This window comes from Arachis hypogaea, chromosome 20 (assembly GCF_003086295.3).
Source record: "Arachis hypogaea cultivar Tifrunner chromosome 20, arahy.Tifrunner.gnm2.J5K5, whole genome shotgun sequence".
NCBI classification, from domain to species: Eukaryota; Viridiplantae; Streptophyta; class Magnoliopsida; order Fabales; family Fabaceae; genus Arachis; species Arachis hypogaea.
Window position 1 is genome coordinate 125,232,815 of NC_092055.1, and position 21,687 is coordinate 125,254,501.

At 33.4% G+C, this 21,687-nt stretch overlaps 2 protein-coding genes across 2 annotated transcripts; both read right to left on the reverse strand.

The window, feature by feature from the left end:
- Positions 1-540: 540 nt before the first annotated feature.
- LOC112783827 (signal peptide peptidase) lies at positions 541-5,832 on the reverse strand. The gene is made up of 12 exons (XM_025826898.3): positions 5,607-5,832; positions 5,365-5,470; positions 4,929-5,044; positions 4,666-4,817; positions 4,478-4,563; positions 3,854-3,981; positions 3,645-3,695; positions 3,243-3,329; positions 3,046-3,115; positions 1,701-1,837; positions 1,448-1,525; positions 541-804 (listed from the first exon to the last, which is right to left on the reverse strand). The coding sequence occupies exons 2-12, from the start codon at positions 5,402-5,404 to the stop codon at positions 721-723; spliced, it is 1,029 nt and encodes a 342-aa protein (XP_025682683.1). The 5' UTR covers positions 5,405-5,470; positions 5,607-5,832; the 3' UTR covers positions 541-720.
- Positions 5,833-19,695: 13,863 nt separating this feature from the next.
- LOC112786299 (uncharacterized) lies at positions 19,696-21,606 on the reverse strand. The gene is made up of 5 exons (XM_025829689.1): positions 20,653-21,606; positions 20,325-20,500; positions 19,998-20,164; positions 19,817-19,904; positions 19,696-19,699 (listed from the first exon to the last, which is right to left on the reverse strand). The coding sequence occupies exons 1-5, from the start codon at positions 21,604-21,606 to the stop codon at positions 19,696-19,698; spliced, it is 1,389 nt and encodes a 462-aa protein (XP_025685474.1).
- Positions 21,607-21,687: the final 81 nt, after the last annotated feature.

A 21,687-nucleotide genomic window follows, 5' to 3' on the forward strand; every position in this document is an offset into this window, starting at 1 on the left:
CCGCACTGCAAGCAAAAAGGTTTCGTTTGCCATGTCACTACGCTGTTAACAAAAAAGTTTCGTTTGCCACATCACTACGCTTCTAGCATGCCAGCATGGTAAGAACCAGTCCACCTCAGCTTTCCGATGACCAGTGATGGACGAAAACAGCCTGAGGAACTAATATGAGTCCTAGAGTGTAACTTGAAAGACAAAATTGAATAACTATTAACTTCAGAAACCACTTTAAACCTCAAATGCAACTTCAGAAACCACTTTGAAACTTAACTCAATCTTTATGCCCCAAAAAACCAAATTTCTTCTAACATTTATTTCAATTTAAAATGGAGGGGCAAATGGCCAGAAAGTAGTAACCTCCGGTACCAGAACCAATTCTGAAGATGTGTCGTTATCATCTTTCTTAGATTGATAATATTCTATGACAATGCTTCTCTCAGAAATCACTTGGTTTGAAACAGTATCAAAAAATTTGGTTTGGAACACGTGTATATGTGTGTGTGTGTGTGTGAGAGAGAGAGAGAGAGAGAGAGGACAAAACGGTTTATAAAATGTTTGCTATAGAAACCCAAAACTGGGGGCAGTCAAGAAGTAAAAGCTAAATGGGAAACTAAAAGAGACTAATTTTCTTTTCCTTGTGAATTACAATCTGTTACAAAGGTGTGGTGCTGCTGAATCAGTTAGCTTCAAGTATTTGGGTATTGGGAATAGAAGCTCCTCAACCTATTCTACCTTCTTGCTAGCTTTGGCATCAGTCCCCTCCTGTGATGATGAATCAGCACTCTTTGACTCATTGAAATCCAACAACTGCATTCATACACACAAGTCAAACTTTCTTACTATGCTTAAGGGATGAACTGTCTCCAAATCTTAACATGTAAGAAGTAATTAAGATTATGGATATTACTATGATGCATTACACACCATGTTGAATTCTGTGCATCATGCTCTAAAAGGTAATCTTATGATATGGATTTGGATCATGATGGATACCACTCGCACTCTCGTGATTCAAATCTAACCATTAGATTATCTTAATTCATGATGCGCCAAACATAATCATTGTCTCTAATTAGTTCCAAATAATAATAATAATAATAATAATAATAATAATAATAATAATTTCATTGCTCAAAAGGTATCGTGTTGAGGTATAGACCTATAAGAACAGGTCATAACAAGATTAAGCCGCAGACACAAGTTAACTAGAGTAAATTCAATAATGCTTGCACTTTATTGTCGAGGCAAAAAGTTTTTAAACCCATGATAAATCAAACTTATGCTATTCCCATTATCCATGGTCAGAGAGAGAACATGACATGGTAATAGAATATTGTTATACTCACTAAAATAAATCATTGAAATAAGATTTGAAGCATAAAGGATGAGGGATCAACACGTATACAAGAAAAGAGAGTAGGAAGGGGAAAAAAAAACCTATTATACAAACCTGTTTGACTTCACCATTCCATAAGCAATGTGCGGCCAAAAATCCAATTACACAAGGAACAATGTACAGAAGAGCAGGCTGACAAAAGGGGTACAAAATGAAGTGGAGAAACGTTAAATTGAGATATTGATATCCAAAATCCAAGATAAGCTCTAAATGCTCAGTCAGGCAAATATTTCCATACCTCCAAGCTTCTGCCTAAAATGATTGAGTAATTAAAAACAATAGAAAAATGAAACCACAAATCAATTACCTGTGCAGCCTGAAACCAATTCATCACAACGATTGTAAGGACCAAGCCAATGGTGTATCCTAAAAATGCACTCTTGAAATACTGGGGCTGTTTTCCTCTAGACACATCAAACCGCAAAGCCAATGCAACAAAAATACCTGAAGGGGGAAACATAAAATCAAAACAAACAGAAGAAACAGCCCAGCAATCATAAAAAATTCTCACTTCCACATACATATGGATTATACAGAAAATCACAAATCTATGAAGAATGATCGCCAGTCCAGTTTGAAGTTATAACCCAAAAACTGAAATAAACATGGCAGCAAAATCAAGAAGCTGGCAGATTTCTTGCATCATTTCATCCCCAAAACAAGTGGTTACTAAGAGGCTGATTGGTTTGTGAAGATATTTTTTGTTTTCGTTTTCTGTTTTCATTTTCAACTTTTCACATTTTAGAAACCGCGATTAGTTTGTGAAAAGAAGATTCGTTTCTAAGTATCGAAAATAATAAAAATATGTTTGGTTGGTTTATTTTCAAAATGTATTTTCAATAGTTTAAAATCACAAAACTATATTTTTATATTAAATGTACGATTTTAGTTATTTAATTTTTTTATTAAATTAACAATTAATTTTTATACGGTATCAATAGGAAATAAATTACTATCTTATTATACTATTTTAGAAAAATTTGGTATCTCTTATATATATATATATATATAGTTGGTTTTATATTTCCTATGGCACTATATAACAATAAAAAACATCAATTGAAACAAAAAAAAATCGAAACTAAAATTGGTTTTCCACCAAACGAATCAATTAATTAATATCAAAATTTATTGAAGTAAACATATAAAGACGAGTAGAGAGATTCGAACCTTTGTCCCAAAATAAAAAACACCGTGTTTTGGTTTGAAAACGTTTTCAAAAGTTAAAACTGAAAAGACTGAAAACATGAAAATAGCCTTTTTTTTTTACTTTGTTATGTTTTTTTTTTTTTTTGAAAATGCTTCCGTTGAAAATATTTTTAAAATGTTTAATCACTCATATTTTCATGTCTTATTTTCATTTTCATCGAAAATGGAAATGAAAACACTTAATAAACCAATCAGCCCCTAAAGTGCCAGTCAAGGCACAGGCTTACTCACACCTGGCTTAGCAAATTCATGGGGATTTTATGTACCATGGGCCTCCCAGAAAATTGCCAATATCATTTGGTATTCAATTCCATCTCGTTCTCCCAGAAAAGGTACAGACATAGTGTAAGAGAGTCTAATACCAGATATGTACTTTGAACCGCACTAATCATTACGGCACAATTTCATAAAATGAACTGTGTAGAGAAGAAGACTGATCCTACCAGGGATAACAATATCACCAAGCCCAAGCATTGAAAACGGCCTTGCAGAATCTGCTGTGGGGAACAGAAGCTGTGAAGAATAACAGAACTATAAATCAGGAAGAAACTCAGTTGATTAAAGATTTGAGTGACATTACACTATAAAAATTCAAATGAAGATGGATAAACAGAAGTTTCCAATTCAGTAAGGTTTTAACCTTTATTGGAGCATCAAAAGATTTTGCAACGCTGACCATAACAGGAGTGAAGAAAACCCAGAAGATGTCATATACAAATAGACCGGCCTGCAAAATACACGTATACAGTAAAAAAGAGATAAAAATGAAAGCATATAATTTATCTTCTAAAAAATCATCAAAGATCTAATTATATCAGCATGGAATAAAATATATTATTTTCAATTCAAAATATTTACAAGCTTAAATTAGATTGCAAATATCAGAATGAACTGGAGGGAGGGAGAGAGATGTTATTTTCAATCAAGATGGAGGCCCTTCATATTTTATTTTATTTAAATCAAAACAAGGGGAAGAGAAAAATTCTCCACAAATAATAATAAAACTTACATCAATTACTTGGAGAAAAGAAAAATAACCTACCAAGAGAATAGCACCAGTTTTGAAAGATCCTAGAGATAACATTTCAATTCCCTGGAAACATTAGAGATGGAACCAATGGTATCAATTACCATGTAGTAAGCACTAACAAAACTGAAATTCAATTTTACAGACAACCATAATAAGATAAGCAATGGACTTATTTAATTTTCTTCATCAAGCCTGTCAATCTAAGGAATGAAGAATCAAACCTGAATACAGAAAGCAAGACCCAGTATATTATTTGCCAGCCAATGCTTCCTCAAAGCATACCACACACAAAAGAACGTGCCAGGGATAGCAGCAACAATCTGTGATCTTGTAAACTCAATCTCCAGAGCTGTGTAAGAAAGGAGAAAGTAAAAACATCATTCTGCAAGATAGAAGCAGATAAGGTCATCCCAATCAAATGCAGCAAGCAGCTAGCAGCAGCAAAAACACCATAATGAAAGTGTATAATCATATCATCATCATCACAATATACTAAACAACACATAAAGAAAGCAACAATGTAGGTAGTAAGCTCTGTCACCAGTCAATGATTAATGATCATATTAATCGTACAGAACATAAAAGTAAAATCAAATAGAAGAATTCTTTAGTAAGCAAAAAGCTAAACCACCATCAAGAGTATTTAATCTAATCAGAGCATAACACCCTTCTAATTATTATGCGAACACATGATATCTGAATAAATTAGTATATTTATGTTTATTACTTGGTTAAACATCTTATCCATAGTATAGATATACATCACAGCATCAAAACAGTCATCAATTCTAATATTATGGAAAAAACACAGCAGTCATTAAGGAGGCAGGCATCATGTCAAATACATCGAAAATATGGGAAGCGCCAGACTATGACATCCTCGTTCCACTTCTTTGGCAGATACCGTTTGATAGATGGTAATAGTGTTGCCCTGTAGAGATTATAAAAGCAAATGTCTAATAAGCAGCAAATATATCCAAAACGACTGTTGACCATATAAGCAAGTACACTGGACAAAAGGAAAAGAACATACGATAATGCAACAATCCCGAGCACAATAAAGTAGGCTGTCAATACAGCGTTCACCAAGTCCTTGGAGAGAAACTTGAAGAGTAAGAAAAGGGACAGTAACATTGCACTCCCAACAAAAGGAAATCGCATCGCATGTTCATTGGACATTGTCTCCTGCATAATCATACCCAGTGCGAATCAGAGAAGTCGAAGGTCTAAATCTTGAGCCACAAAAAGTAATGCAGAGCATAGAATTGGCATTAACAAAAAAAGAAAACTACTTACAGTTGGAGGAGTCGGTTTGACAGAACGGTAACAACCCACAAACACAGTGAGGCAAGCAGTCAAAATGACATTCAAATTCGGATCTACTTTCACAGCAAGCGGTGCTAAGGTTAACCCTGCCATGACAAATAAAATGCCATTAATGTATAGTGATCAGCATTCAAGGAACAGCAATGGAACCACACAAGAATTTCATATTAGCATTATCAACATTTCACTAAACAAGCACATTAACATTCCATATCATACCAAACCATATCATACACTAATCTAAATAGTAAAATTTGAGACCTTTCTCAAAACAAAACCCACCCAATTTCATACAAAACAGGAAATGCTTTGAACTATAGTTCTCATAATGCTCGTTAATACTATAAACTGAAACAAGAAACCTTGAATTTCACTAAAAGAATGAAAAAGAATATAAAAAGCAAACCTGCTAAAGCCAAAAACGCAACCCGCTCCGTGTTCTTCATATTGTTAAATTTCTCTTTAACAATTCTAGATCTAGTGAAGTCAACCGTAGCGAGAATGGGACTACCCTGCGACCAAGAATTTAAAGAAAAAAAAATCAAAACCCCGCAAGGGATCAATTGGAAACGGGTTCACCCCAAATAATGGATGGAAAAAAAATATAATTAAAAATTGAATATTGATATGGTTGGGAGTGAAATGAACCTTGAATCGGTGAGGCACAAAATAGAGTAGCGGATCGGAGAAAGGGAAGGATTAGGGTTTAAAGTAGTAAAACAAAGAGAAATGAAGAAAAAAGAGGGTTAATTGAGAAATTTAGATATTTTAGAGAGGGCAAGCCATTTTCAATGAAACGGTGGATTAGAGATACTTTCAAGTTTCATCCCTCTTTTCACCAAACAGAACTCAATAAATAAATAAATAAATATACACATTTTATTATACAACTACTAAGTTAACAATCTAAATAAAATATATATTAAAATATAAAATATATATTAAAAATAAATTAAATAATATATATATATATATAATGATTAATTTTTAATTTATACGTAATATTATTGTTTATTTATTTAATATTTAATAAATTTAAATTAGATTAGATTAGCTTTCAGAGAATCAGAGTAAGGGACCAAGGAAAGGAGCAGGGCGGTTGCCGATTGATAAAATATGAGAAATGGATGTGAAATTTCATTAATTTTAGATTGAATAAACTATGTGAAATGGATGTGAATTTTATTATAAAATGATTAATTATAAAATAAACTAATAAACTAATTCTTTCAAGAAGAAAAAAAAAATCTGTGAGATCAGAATGATTTTCAAATACTTCAGAAAGTAAAAAAATTAAAATTTAATTTTAATATATTAAGAATATAAAAAACTACAAATACATTTAATTATATATTGTCATGTTAATAAAACTAATTGACGTTTACAGGTAATGTGTAAATAATAATAAAAAAATATAATTAAATAGTTATGTGTTAGTGTAAAATAGTCTATAATTTACATTGTGAATATACCAAAATTAAAGTAAAGAATTTATTCAAAAAGACCAAAGTGTTTTCTTATAAAATAAAGTTTCGGTTTTTGGCTGCTTGAGTTTAAGAAAAGTGGGAAACCGAATGAACCACGTCAGTTGAGGTGTTCTAACCAATAACAACATGGCAAGTGGATTATTACATTATTAAGTGACTACAACTACTGGAATTTTTCATTTTGGAAACTTGGTTAATAATTTGACTACACTAATGAGAAGAGAAAGAGGGGGATTCTATCTTTTGACAAAAATAAATGAATTTGACAATTCTAATAAAAATGTTTTAACGGCTCTGATTTGACCACATATTCTATTGTTAATTTACTCCATTTCAGCTGTTTTATATTTGATTTTATTTATATTTTTAAGATATTATTTTGTAAAAATTTATTACATATATTGCAGGAAATAAATCTTTTAGCAAATATGGTAATATATTAGAAACGAATATCTATCTATCTATTTAATATATAAAAGATGAGTCGTGATGAAGATGATAAATTTTGGATTGATTTGAATGGATTTTATATAGATTCATATTTATTCATCTAAATAGCATACTTTTGTATTTTCTCTTTAAATTATATTTAATTGTGAAAACATGCTATTTTGTACTTAATTTAATCAATTTTATTCCACTTTTATTCCATTCCATGCTTTGATATTTTTTATAAGTGATTTAAGATGTAATAGGCATGAATGACTTGATAAAAGTGGAAGATAAGCATGCAATTGAGAGAAAATATAAAGAAAATAAAGGAAAAGTACACAGTCATGTGTACGTACGCACAACATTCTGTACGTACGCATAAGTACCAGCGCGTGATTTCTTTAAAAAGTCACGTGGCTCGCGAATTGGAAGGTTTCCAGACCCATTTCTAAAAGGTTTTGAAGCATATAAGAAGGGCTAGCAACACCATACAACACCATACATTACACAACAAACTTAGGATAGTTTTAGATAGTTTTAGGTTAGATTTTTCTCTCAATTTTCTTAGGGTTTAGTTAGGGTTTATACTACAAGTTTGCATTTTCCAATTTTAATCTTGGATTCTAGCTATTTCCATTGTAAGTATTTTTTAATTTTCTCTTTTATTACACTACTTATTCTACACTTTCTTATATTTTAGTTCATCTTATCAATACATATATACTTTTGTAATTTTGATTTCTAGTTGATTAATTTGATATTTAGTGGTTATTTTATGTTTGTTGAGTTGCCATTGTTGACTATGTTCATTGGTTGTTCTTAGTTTCAAGTAATTTTATAAGTTTGCCATGTTTTGTAAATATGCCTTCCATGTGTTTGATGAAATGTCAATTTTGATTATGAGGTAGATTCTCACTCCTCGACTTGAGGAATTGAGTATATGAAATACTAGAGTCATAATGTCCAACATTCAGTGATAATTCTTGGGTTGTTAGTTATTATTGTTTCCACTAACGCTAGCTTTTTACTAAGGTAATTAGTAAGTTACCTAGGATTTGTGGATTAATAACAATTATGCTCACTTGACTTACTCTTCGATGTTAAAGGTTGACTAGGTGAGATTAATCCATTATAATTATTATAGTTGTGGTTATGGTAAGGAAGGGATTCCATAACTCATCGCAAGTCAAAGATTCCATCTATGTTTTGAACCATACTTCAATCATTTTAGAGCTTTACTTGTCCATATTATATAGATAGTTATTTAATTCCTTTATTAGTTCATTAGTTGCAATTTTGATTGTTCTTTTATTCCTTTATTTGGTTGCTTCATTATTGAAAACCCCTTGATCTTACAACTAAAATTGTGCGCTTGTGGTCAATAGTTCCTGGGGAAGACGACCCGAGGTTTAATTACTCTCGGTTCTTTTTATTTGAACTAAACTTTAATTGAGAGGATCCATTGCCGGTTTGGACTATACTTGCAACGGAAGTTATTTTGTGAAATTCCGAATCGGCACAAATTTTCTCTATCAAGCCGCAAAACAATAACTCTCGTTCTGGAATCCCATCGCGTGTCTCCGATTCTGCTTTTATGATGTATAATTTTTTAAAACCACAACTCGACAAATACACTGAATCGTATCAAGTAAGATCACGGGAGTGGGTTATCGTTTCTACGAGGATTAACAGATTAAGCAAGTAATGGTTAACTGATTATTCTAATTAGACAAGTGAAAACTTGCTTTGAGATTATTTAAATACCAAAACAATAATTTAAATGAAAGCAACAATAATTGAGTAGAAAAAATGATATGATTAAAAACGTTAAGGCTTTGGAGATGTTTCAACTTCAGGACAAATGCTTTTCACTTTCTATTTTGATCATGCAAAGATACAACTTTGGCAAACCATAATTAATTAAACCTCAATTCCTTAGTAATTCAATTTCTCTTTAACCTCATTAATTGCTAATTCTTTAGTCAATTATTTAAGAGAAGAGGTTAAGCACAAATCCTGATTCAAGCCACACAATTCTTAGAGATTAAACCTAGTTGATTTTATGTCACTTATCAAAACTAGTTTAAAAACTTACAGAACTATGAGAAGAAGTTTCAAACTCAATTCCAATATTCAGCTCTTCCAAATTTGATAACAGAATTCAATCAGATTTGAGTTATTTTCCAATATATTCAAACCCTTATAATTAAGGACGAAAATCTTGCTTCTTGAAAAAGCATCAATGCATTAATCAAAGATAGAAAAGTAATAACATCAATCCATTAGAATCAACATTTCTTCTAACCTTAACTGAGGAGATTAGTGACTCGTAGGGCAAAGCAAAATAAGGATCCAAAATTGCAGAAAAGGTCCAAGGGTAAAAGTCCCAATCCAGAGCTCTCTAGATCCTTTTACATATACCTTAAACCTAACTAAAAACCTAATATTCAAACTTAATTAAAGAAAAATCAAATCATATCTTCCTAATTAACTTCAAATTAAAAGTGATTCTTCTTGTGATTATAGCTTAAGCTTTGGTGAATTACTTTCTTAGAAACCATGGGCTTGCACTTGAGTCTTGGGCTTGAGATGTTGTCATGACACTTGAGTGAAGTTTGCAACTTTTATTGTGCACCTCCCAAGGGCCTTTTTGTGTGTAGAGAATGCGAAGCAAGTGAGGGACGTGCCCACGCCCTTGAAGTGATAAAGGAGAATGGGTGTGGGTCATATCCCACGTGCTCAAAGGTAAGAGAGTTGGCGTGTTCTAGGTGTTGGTCACGTCTCACGTCTTCGAAGGTGGGGAGAGTGAGGGCTATTGGGCAATGGCCCAGCGTGCCACATTTGGCACGCCCTTAATGTGCATGGTGGCTGGAGTTTGTAACGTGGAACATGTTCGAATGGTGAGGAGAGTGGCCATGTGTGGCATGGCCATGGGCAACGTCCCACGTTCTCGACGCATGCATGGATGATGGGTGTGTGGCGTGCAACGTCCTCCAACTGGAGGGGAGTAGCGTGCCTGGGCGTGACCAACATGCCACGCCTGCAATGAGGATGAAGCCTGGGCGTGGGTGGCGTGTGCAACGTGCCACACCCTCGAGAAGCACAAGAAGGTGGCGTGGGAGACGTCCTACATCCTCGAGCTAGGGAGGGTTGCATGGAGGTAGCATGATGCTGGCGTGGGTGACGTCCCACTTGTGAGAAGGTTGCATGGAAGCTGGCTCTTTGGACTTTGAACCAGCGTGTAGTTAGTGTGAAGCAAGTGGCACGCCATGCCTTAGCTTACCTCCTCTTCTGTTTTTGCATGCTCTCTATTTCTGTTTGCTTCTGACTTAGCCTCCTCTCTAACTTGAGTACCTTTCTGACTTTGCTTCTGTTATTTAAAAAATTTTCACTAATCTCCTACAAAACACATAAAGCAACGTACTCAAAGTATCTTGACTAAAACACAAGAGAAATAACGAGAAATCACTGACTTTACTAACATAATTAACTAGGAAACTACTATAAGATGCTCATGCATCACTCCATAAACTCAACGTGTGGAAACAAAATTATTTCAATTTTGTGTTTTGCTCCTCTGCAAAAACTTCTTACTTGGTGGAAGGTTATCGGGGGAGACCTTTATCCAGTGGGTTGAAGGGAGTGAATCTCGCAGCAATCTCAAACCATTATCTAGTGGAAGAAAATGGAAATGCTAGCTTCTGGTTGAATGATTAGGGTAAATAATGGATTTAAAACTCATTGTGTTTGATGGAAAAGAGGAAAAGAAGCAGGAATCTTTCTCCCAAATTCTAAGGTACCCTTTTATCCATTATGTTTAGTGCATGTTAGAGCATCTGCAATCCCAAAACGATGGGAGTAATGACTGATACTTTGCTCTGATTGGTTGAGTGGGCTTAATCCCAGATTCCCAACACGTTTTGCTCGATTGAAAAATTTAATCCGTTGGTTTAAACGATGGCCTAATTTTGGCGCTACTTCGTGGAATTTAAAACCAGGTGAAGAACTTTTCTTATGATAGGGTCATTATATATTGGAAGCTAGCAGTTTTATTTTACCATTAACTATTTTGTCTATTGAATCTTTCAACCCACCATCTACAGAGCTTTGAATACTTCTTGTCCTTCATATGGCTCTAACAAATGCTTTTAATCAAAAGGTTGATCATGTTGTAGACATCAATTCAACGAAACTGGCTTGGAGTTTGGTTGTTGGAGTTGTTCGTTTATACGAGATTCTTAGCTCATGGAATCCCACAGATGCATGCAGCTTAGAGTTGTGCTCCAAGATGAAATGATGTGTATCCTACTATTTATTTTAAGATATGGTGATATTAATTTGTGAAGTTTATGCATGTTAATTTGTGTGTGTTTGTATTTGTGTTTATTAAGGGTGATCGTATACATTGCTCCATTTCGAAGACAAATGTAGTGGTCTTTAAGACTATTGTTTGTGAGTTTGGAATTTACTCAATGAAAAATTTCATTGTTTAAGCAAATTCAAAAGGTGTGAGGATAACTGCGCACAAATTCAAGCTGAGTTTTTACATGAAAACTTCTGTCAGTGCTCTCTCCAATGAGTCCTTTCAATTGAATTCTTTCCGATTCGTCTCCTTTCCGAAAATTGAAGCAATTGATGCTGTCAATTTGGACATCCTCCTAGGTAATATAGTGATGAGATCACTAATAAAATAATTTATTGAATTATTTGGTTTTAGTATTTTGTTTGTTGCTGGTTTATTATGTCTTTGTTGGTTTTTATCTCCATTGTGGTATAGATTGCATTGGACATGTTGTTGGAAAGAAGGATGCTAGACAAATGCTTACAAAATCAGGTCAAGAAAGTAAATGCATGACACTATATCTGGAGGATCTTCAGTGAGTCATTTTGCTGGCTTCATTGGTGTGTAATTAAATAGTAGTTTCTGTAGAAAAATTGAAGCAATTGATGCTATCAATCTGAACATCCTCCTAGGTAATATAGTGATGGGATCACTAATAAAATAATTTATTGGATTATTTGGTTTTGTTATTTTGTTTGTGGCTGATTTATTATGTCTTTGTTGGTTTTTATCCCGAATGTGGTATAGATTGCATTGGACATGTTGTTGAAAAGGAGGATGCTAAACAAATGGTTACAAAATTAAGTTAAGAAAGTAAATGCATGGCACTATACCTGGAGGATCTTCAATGAGTCATTTTGCTGGCTTCATTGGTGTGTCATTAAATAGTAGTTTCTGTAGGAAAAACAAGATAAAATGCACTGTATTTGGTGAAACAAAAGTCCAGAATTTTCAGCTTTGTACACCAAATTTTGATCGAGCATAACTTTCTCATTTTAAAATATTTTTCCTCCGCTCTTTAAACGGCATAAACATCTTGGACCAAATTTTATTTCTAAATAAGTTTGATACAAATCGGAGGTCCGGGGATCAAGTTATACTCCACTAAAGTTGGGCCAAAATCACAATTTTCACAAAATTAGCAAACCTCCAATTTCAAAACATACAATTTCCAAAACCTTTAAAATCAACCCCAAACTTACCAATTCAGGATCAACTATATACTCACCTCCTAATACAATCCACAACTTACCAATTTCCTCCACTTTCATAAATCTCAAATTCAATGTTTCAATTTTAAACCACATCAACATTATTCCATATCTCAATTCCAACAATACTCAATTTTATCAACCACTATGCATACAAATCAATATCATTTTCACCATCAACATGGTACCAACAACAATTCAAACTTACTAACCATTCTACATATACCAAGTTACCCATATCATACATACAAGCTTTCATCACAACCTTCAAAAATCACTAACCACATACATAATAATACAATCCATTTCAACCAACCATCAACATTAACAATTCAATTCCTATCTTAGGAGTCACTAGCCTAAGTTTTCACATTAGATTACATTTTAGATATGAGAAACTGAAATCATACCTTGACCGATTCCCTGTTCAACCTAGAACACCTCCAATTCAACTTTTCCTCAAGCTTCGAAGGACCAATCACCTCTGAAACAAATTTTTCAGCACCAAAAGTCCACTTTCAAGATTCTAAAAGCTAAATCAGGCTCCAAACCACTTACATACATATTACCTAACACACATTATAGACACTCACATATACAAACTCAACACCCAAACACAACAAATCAAGAATTCTACTAGGTTTGGAAATTCTTACCATACCCAAGGATCAAAGAGGCAAGATTAAACCTTTCCTTCAAACTAATTGAATCCTATAACATCAAAGAACTCAAAATCTCAACACCTTTATCCAATAATTTTGAAATTAAGGGATGGAAAAACTGGAAAAAAATTGTGGTTTACCTCTTGAATAATGTTGTGGAATTTGTAGAACTCGACGCCGCGGTCGCGTGGCCATAAACAGTGCGGCGGTCGGAGCTCCGGATCAAAAGTTACAAGGATTTGAATCAAGGGCAAGGGTTTGCTTCTTCCTCTCTTCTCCCATGGCTGCTTCAACGTGTTCAGCATGCAAAATGGGGAGAAAGAGATCTGAACTCACTTTATTAAGTGAGTGGGTTGGGCCCACGGATTCGGTTTAAACTCGGGTCGATCGATTTAGCCCGTTCGGTCCAATCTTGGGCCAAATTCTTTAAAATTAGTGTCAAAATTTTTGTTTTAATTTTCTCTATCACATTAAATCATAAAAAATTACATTTTTAATTTCTAGAATAAATTTTAATTTATAGGTTAATTAGTCATTAATTAACTAAGTTTTACAAAGATGGCAAAAGAAATCTGGGAGAAACTCCAAGTCACACACGAAGGCACCAAACAAGTCAAAGAAATAAGGATTGATGTGTGGCGAAAAGAGTATGAGATATTTACCATGATGGATGGAGAAAGCAATGATGAGATGTTTGATAAATTCTCAATTATCATCAACAGCCTTGATGCTATGAGCTTAACACACACTGAACAAACTCTAGTAAGAAAAGTCCTTAGAAGCCTTACAAAAAAATGGAAAACAAAAGCCACTATCCTAGCTGAGAGTAACAACCTGAGTCTACTAACCTATGATGAGCTAAGAGAAAAACTTCTAGCTTATGAAACCACACACACATGCTAAAATATAAAGAAAAAAGGAATAGCCTTAAAATCAAAAGTAGAACCTGATGAGAGTGAGTCTTGTGATAGTTTTTTAGATGACGAACTTGTGTTTTTTGCTAGGAGACTAAGGAGGCTAATGAGGAACAAGGGCAGGCACAAAGAATCAAGCTCAAAGGAGTACAAAAAGGATTTGAGTAAGGTAATATGTCACAACTGCAAGGAGGCAGGACATTTCAAGTTCAACTGTCCTAAGATTAAAAAGGAGGATAAGGCAAAAAAGGAAAAGAAGAAAGTGCTCATGGCTTCTTAGGAAGATCTAGAGAATGATCTAGATGAGAAAGAGGATTTCCAATATGATGCTTAAGTCTGCTTCATGGCTGGTGAAGATCAACTGGATAAGGTAAATTACTATGACCTATCTATAGATGATTTACATGTTATTGTTGACGATCTCACCCATCACTCTGAGAAATTGCTGAATAAATATAACAAATGCAAAACTGAAAATGAAGTGTTGAAAGCTGAAAATAATTTCTTGAAAGAAAAAGTGAAGGAGACCGAATGTGCTATCGATCTTATTGAAGAAAATAGATTTTTGAAATCTGAAATCGAAAAGCTTAAAGGAAAGCATATTATTGATCCTTCTCAAGAACTTGTTGCTGAAAATAAAAGATTAAATGAAATGATTAAAAAGTTGAATTGTGATTTAGCAAAATTTTCTCATAGTTCAAGCAACTTGGACAAATTACTTGCAAGTCAAAGACCATTGTTTGAAAAATTAGGTTTGGGTTATGTGAAAAAAGAATATGCAGTTTGTGAAAAACCAATTGCAAAATTCATGGTTTCTTCCTCAAAAATAAAAACATCTTTTGATAAATCTGGTCTTAGATATTTTTTCAACAATGAAGCTGCCATTGAAAAACTATATTTTGATGAAACTACATTATCCTCAAGAACGGAACCTAATCCAAACAAGTCGGGACTGGGTTATTCTTCTAATAATGAGGATGCTTTTAAAAAAACAACAGTTTTACAAAAGAGCCTCAAATTCAAGAAGTCAATTTCCTTCAAAAAATTATAGTTTAAGACCTTTTGAAAAAGTTGCTAATACAAAAAATGAATTTGTCAAAAGAAATGTACCCTTCTCAAGAAATAGAAAATTTCACTTTTTTAATCATTATCAGCATTAAAGCTTCAATCAATTTCAGCAACATGCACATAGAAACCATTATTTTAATTGCAAGAAACCTGGTCACTCTTACTCCCAATGCTTTATTGACAAAAGAAGAGTAGGAAACCAAACATATAAGGTTGTTTGTGATTTTAATGCACTTGGGTAACTAAGATGGATTAACTTCAAAGAATCCAAATTAGTTTGGATAGCTAAAGTTACTTAAGAGTGTTTGTAGATTTGCCTAACATCCAAGAAGAAGAAAGACATGTGGTACTTGGATAGCAGATGTTCAAGGCACATGATGGTAATGTCAACTTTCTTCATGAAACTCGATAAGTATTATGGAGGATTTATGACCTTTGGAGATGATGGCAAAGATAAAATTATTGCATTTGAAAAAGTAGGTAAATTCATTCTACCTTTATTGATGATGTCTTTTTAGTTGATGGTTTGAAGTATAATCTTTTAGTATTAGCCAATTGTTGATTTGGGTTATTTGGTGATATTCAAAAGATTAGAATACCGTGTTGTGAGTGAAAAGACTAATGAAATATTGTTTGTTGCTAATCGTTGTGATAATGTGTATGGCCTCACTCTTGATGAACTAAAGAATCAAAATGTAGCTTGTTTACATTCTAAAGAATCTGAAAATGGCTATGACACAAGAGATTGGGTCATGCTAGTATGTTTTAAATAAACAAGCTTGTTAAAAAGGGTTTGGTGAGAGGTCTTTCTTTGATCAAATTTGACAAAGACATCACTTGTGATGCATGTCAAATGGAAAAACAAATAAAGAGTTCTTTTAAATCAAAGGAATACATTTCCACTAAAAGACCACTTGAATTGCTACATATTGATCTCTTTGATCCAACAAGAACTCAAAGTTTGGGTGGTAAACATTATGGCTTGGTGATTGTAGATGATTATACTAGATTCGGTTGGGTTTTATTTCTTTCTCATAAAAATGATGCTTTTTCAGCATTTGAGATTTTTATCAAAAGAATTCAAAATGAAAAGGATTTAAAGATTGCTTCTACTAGAAGTGATCATGGTAAAAAATTTGAAAATCAATCTGTTGAATTCTTTTGTGATGAATTTGGAATATCAAAAAATTTTTCTTGTCCAAGAACACCACAACAAAATGGTGTTGTTGAAAGAAGAAATAGAAGCATTCAAAAAATGTCTAAGGTCATACTATGTGAAAGTGGTATTCCAAAATTTCTTTGGACTGAAACTGTTAATACAGTTTGCTATATTTTAAACAGAACAATCATTAGAAAGTTTTTAAAGAAAATCCCTTATGAGCTTTGGAAAGGACATCCACCAAATTTGAATTATCTTCATATCTTTGGATGCAAATGTTTTATTTTAAATAACAAAAAAAATTTGAGAAAATTTGATCCAAAAGCATATGAGTGTTTGTTTGTAGGCTATTCCACAACTAGCAAAGCTTATAGAGTTTACCATCAAAATGCTAGAGTTATTGAGTAGTCCATCATATCACTTTTTGTGATACTAACATAGTTCAAAGTATTTTGGAAGACTATGATGTAGAAAATCAAGTGGAGAGTAATGTCAATGAAGTCCAAAATCAAGAAAAAGAAAATTCTGGGCAAACTGATTCTGAACCTGCTGCTGCAGAAGATTCTGCAGGAGATAATTCTATTGTATCTCCTAAAACTGGCAAAATCCCTAGGAATACCAGTTCCATTGATCCCAGCTGAACCGGAAATGTTCCTAAGTACTCAAGACCCCAAGAATGGAGATTTTTTAAGAACTATCCCCAGAAATTTGTCATTGGGGATGTCTCTCAAGGTGTCATAACTCGATCCTCCACTAGAAAGGCAATTGAAGAAGAAAAAAGGCCTTTCTATCTCAAATTGAGCCTTAGAACATCAAAGAAGCACTTGATGACCCTTCTTGGGTAAAGGCCATGGAGGAAGAGCTTCATCAATTTGAAAAGAATCAAGTTTAGATGCTTATTTCAAAGCCAAATGGAAAGAAAGTGACTGGCACCAAGTGGATCTTCAGGAATAAATTGGGTGAAGATGGAAGCATAGCTAGAAACAAAGCAAGATTGGTGACTCAATGATATGATCAAGAAGAAGGAATATATTTTGATAAATCCTTTGCCTCTATGGCTCGAATGGAAGCTATTAGGCTTCTTTTAGCATATGCTGCCCATTGTGACTTTAAATTATTTCAAATGGATGTGAACTGTGCCTTTTTAAATGGAGTCATTGATAGAGAAGTGTATGTGGCACAGCCACTGGATTTAAAAATAAAGAGCATCTAAATCATGTTTTCAAACTTTCAAAAGCTCTTTATGGATTAAAATAAGTTCCAAGAGCTTGGTATGAAAGACTTAGTTCTTTTCTTTTGAAAAATGATTTTCAAAGAGGCACCACAAATACTACTCTATTTATTAAGAACTCTAATGATTCTTTTATTCTAATCCAAATTTATGTTGATGATATAATGTTTGGATCAGCAAATGAATCACTCTGTTTTGAATTTGGAAAACTCATGACAAATGGATTTATCATGAGTATGATGGGAGAACTTAATTTCTTTCTTGGACTTCAAATTAAACAAACTAAAAATGGAATATTTATTTACCAAGATAAGTATGCCAAGAAATTAGTTAAGAAGTTTGGTATGAAAAATGCCCTCCCATGCACCCTAACTCAAAGTTAGAAAAGAGGGAAGCTGAGAAAGATGTTGATGAGACTAGGTATAGAAAAATGATTAGTTCTCTAATGTACTTAACATTCTAGACTTGATATTATGCAAAGTGTTGGAATTTGTTTAATATTCCCATCACAAATAAAAGAATCACATCTTTCTGCAATTAAAAGGATAATTAGATATGTTCATGGTACATCCAACTTTAGTTTATGGTATCCTAGGACTGATGATTTTTCTGCAGTTAGTTATTGTGATACAGATTTTTCCGGTGATAGAGAAGATAGAAGAAGTACATCTGGCATATATTGTTTTCTCGACAGATCTTTGAATGTCAAGTCAAGCAAGAAGCAGTCCACAGTAGCTCTTTTCACTGCTGAAGTTGAATATATTACTACTTCCTCTTGTTGTTCTCAGTTGCTTTGGTTGAAAATTCAGCTTGCTGATTATAAGTGGAATGCCGATAACAATCCCTTGTTGTGGGTGACAACCTGAGTGCCATAAATATTTCCAAAAATCTAGTTCTGCACTCAAAAACTAAACATATTGAAGTGAGATTTTACTCAATAAGGGAACATATCCAAAAGGACAATATTAGCATTCAATTTGTTAATCAAAGGATCAGTTAGCTGATATATTCACTAAACCTCTGGCTGAGGAAAGATTCTGCAAACTAAGAACTTGCTTAGGCATTCTAAGTTATGATTTCTTGTTTTAGCTTTGCTGATTTGTTATTTGATATTTTTGTCTCTCAGATCGGGAGGAGACAATTCTGGGCAAGTGAAGAGCTATCTTCCTAGAACGTGAAATCTGGTACTCAGTTCCAAGTTCTAAATCATGTGGACCAACCTTCTTGTTCAGATTTCTTGTGGTCCTATGTGTTTCCTTAAACACAACCTCCTTTTGGGCCAAATGAGAGTTACATTTATTCTGTGAGCCTTTATGTTTTGTCCTTTGTTGAAATAATTTTTTTAATTGGTTATATTTTTTTAATTTCTTTTGTTTTTAATAAAAACCCTTTCTCAACTTGATGTCATTTCTTTTCAAAGGGTTGTCACAGATTCTGCACATGCATGTTTTCAAGAAACCTTTTACTTGTAACCAAGGTTCTGAGAACCGAATCGGTCATCGAACCGCTCTAACTACTGGTTTATTGGTTCATAGGTTCAACTGGTTCGACCGTGGTTGAATCAAAAAAAATTATTTTATAATAAAATAATAAATAAAATATAAATAAACACATTAAAATATAATTATAGTCTAATGTAAACTTTAAAATATCATTCAAATTAAAAGTACTACATAAACCAGAATGTTATAATCTCATTCAAATACAAATTCAAAAGTCAAAAAATAAAATAACCAATCAAACATAAAATGGCAACATCAAAATGATCCAAGTTTGTCATCAATCATCAAAATCCTCCATAACTTGCTGCAGATTTGCGTCGTTGATATCATCACCTTCATTTCCACTACTTGGACAAGAAAAAGCAAATGGTGCAGCATAAAATGTACTACTACTACCACCACCACCACCTTGATCTAAATCAGCATCAATCTCATCTAACAAAATATAACACATTATCAATAAATTAAAGATCAAAGCTATTGTAATTTATTGTCTGATCAATAAACTATAATACTCACCAAGCAAGTCTTCAATATTACTTGGAAGATCAGGCTCTTTTTCAACAACCTCTTCCGTCACCCAAAAGTCAACCATATCAATACTTTCAATATCGATTAGATCATATTGCACCTTTTGCTTTCTTTTTTTTCTTTCCGTCCTAACAAATTAAATACAATATATTAATTACACAAAATCTAATGATATGAAATGAAAGGATGAAATATATATTACCTGGATTTAAGACACAAATTATATGTAACATACACAATATCACTTAGCCTATCATGCTCCAATTTATTCCTTCTTTTTGTATGAATTTGATAAAAAAGACTCCAATTCCTTTCACACCCTAAAGAAGCAGATAATTGGCTAAGAATGCGAACTGCCATGTTTTGTAAACATGGAGTAGAACCACCAAACAACCTCCACAATTCATCTACAAGTTACAATCCCATAGCTTAAGTATTAGTTATCAAATTAAGGAAACGAAAACATAAAATAAGTAAATAACTAAATAAGTTATTATTACCAGGTTGAAGTTTTTTTGCAGCTCGAAAAGCTTCAGGCTTATCAAAGCTTTCCTTTCGATCTCTATATAAGTGTATTTCTTTTATTGCCTCAACTGAATCTAAATTATTAACCTTGCAATACAATGTAACAGGATCAAGTAAACCTCGCATGACATCAGGTGCTTCTCTATAATTTTCATAAAAAAAAGCAAGCAGGATTCAAGAAATAAGCTGCTGCATGAAGATTTTTTTTCAAATGTTTGTCCCATCTTGAGTTGATAATCTCTGTGTAACGTTGATATGCAGTCATGCTATGCTTGAACATTTCTTTGATTCCATTTTCTGACCTTAGCATACCTTCATAAACAATTCCCAATGATGGTTTATCATCGGCATCTACCAATCTTAGCAATTTAATCAACAGACTCACAATTTTGCATGCAGTAAAACAATCATTCCAAAATTTATTGTCTAGGATAATTGCACTCACAACTCTACCATTAGCACTCCTTCCTAATTGTGTCTGGTAAAGTGTATATCAACAACCAATGCTTGTAAATTCGATTTGCGCTCAAAGATACTCTTCAATGTGATGAAGACAGTGGCAAAACGAGTTGCACCTGGACGAACAATCTCCTTCCAATCAGTTCTTTGTCTTAGTCAGGACAAGAACACCGTATGATTATACACAAACACGGTAATATTCGAAGCACGTGTTGCAAGGATAGAAATATATGGCATGATGCTTATATATTTCAAAATAAGATTCAAGCAATGAGCAGCACAAGGTGACCAGTGAATATTTTCAAATTTTTTGTTAATAAGCCTACCAGCAACAACATAATTTGCGGCATTATCTGTCACTACATGAACAATATTATCAGGTCCAATCCATTCAATCACCTCCAAAAACAAGTCACACAAGCTTGAAGCATTTTTTAGCATATTTGAAGCATCTACAGATTTCACAAAGCACAACCCTTTCGAATAATAAACCAAAAAATTAATCAACGTTCTTTGCCTTTGATTTGTCCAACCATCAGCCATGAGGGTACATCTAGCTTCTTTCCAAGCAGACCTATAGCTATCAACAACTATTTGACACTCCCTTTTGAGATCGGCTAATAAGTTAACCCTCAGCTTATCATAAGAAGGACCTTTATAACCAGGCCCAATGCCAGCAACACCATCCAACATATCTTGAAAAAAGGGTGACATAATCGCATTGAAAGGAATCCTACAATCCAAAAGCCATCTAGCCACTCGCTTATCAACTTCATGAAACGCCTCTTTGTTTTGAAACACACTTTTCATACTTGATTGACTTCCCGGAGTTGTTCTTGGTGCAAACATAGGAGGAATAATGGTTTTTGCTTTCTTTTTTGGATCGACTCCAATCATCTCCTTATTTGGTAACTGACTCGGAGTTTGTTGTTCTTCTTGCGCTATTGCTTCATCAATTGCATCCTCAATCTCATCAGTACCCTCTTCATTGAAACTTACTTTCTTTTTACTAGTTTTACTTTTCTGAATCTCTTTGAATAAACCTTCCATTTGTTTTTCTACATCATATGGGACCTTAGAACACTTCTTAATGTCTCCACCTATCTTCACCAAATGCTTTTTCATTCTATTAATTCCCCCACCCCTAAAAGTACTCAGACAAAATAAGCATTGGTAATGCGGTTTTCCCTTTATATTTTGTAAAGC

Bases quoted from the DNA above. Each gene is read 5' to 3' on its own strand.
- LOC112783827 (XM_025826898.3), bottom strand. From the start codon at position 5,404: ATGAAGAACACGGAGCGGGTTGCGTTTTTGGCTTTAGCAG. The intron at 3,330-3,644 runs GTAGGTTATTTT...TGTATTTTGCAG, and splicing joins AAACTGGTGCTATTCTCTTG to GCCGGTCTATTTGTATATGA. The intron at 1,838-3,045 runs GTAGGATCAGTC...TTCCCCCTTCAG, and splicing joins TGGTGATATTGTTATCCCTG to GTATTTTTGTTGCATTGGCT.
- LOC112786299 (XM_025829689.1), bottom strand. From the start codon at position 21,606: ATGAAAAAGCATTTGGTGAAGATAGGTGGAGACATTAAGAAGTGTTCT. The intron at 20,165-20,324 runs GTCAGAAAATGG...TGAAAATTATAG, and splicing joins GTTTATGAAGGTATGCTAAG to AGAAGCACCTGATGTCATGC. The intron at 19,905-19,997 runs GTAATAATAACT...TGTAACTTGTAG, and splicing joins TGCAAAAAAACTTCAACCTG to ATGAATTGTGGAGGTTGTTT.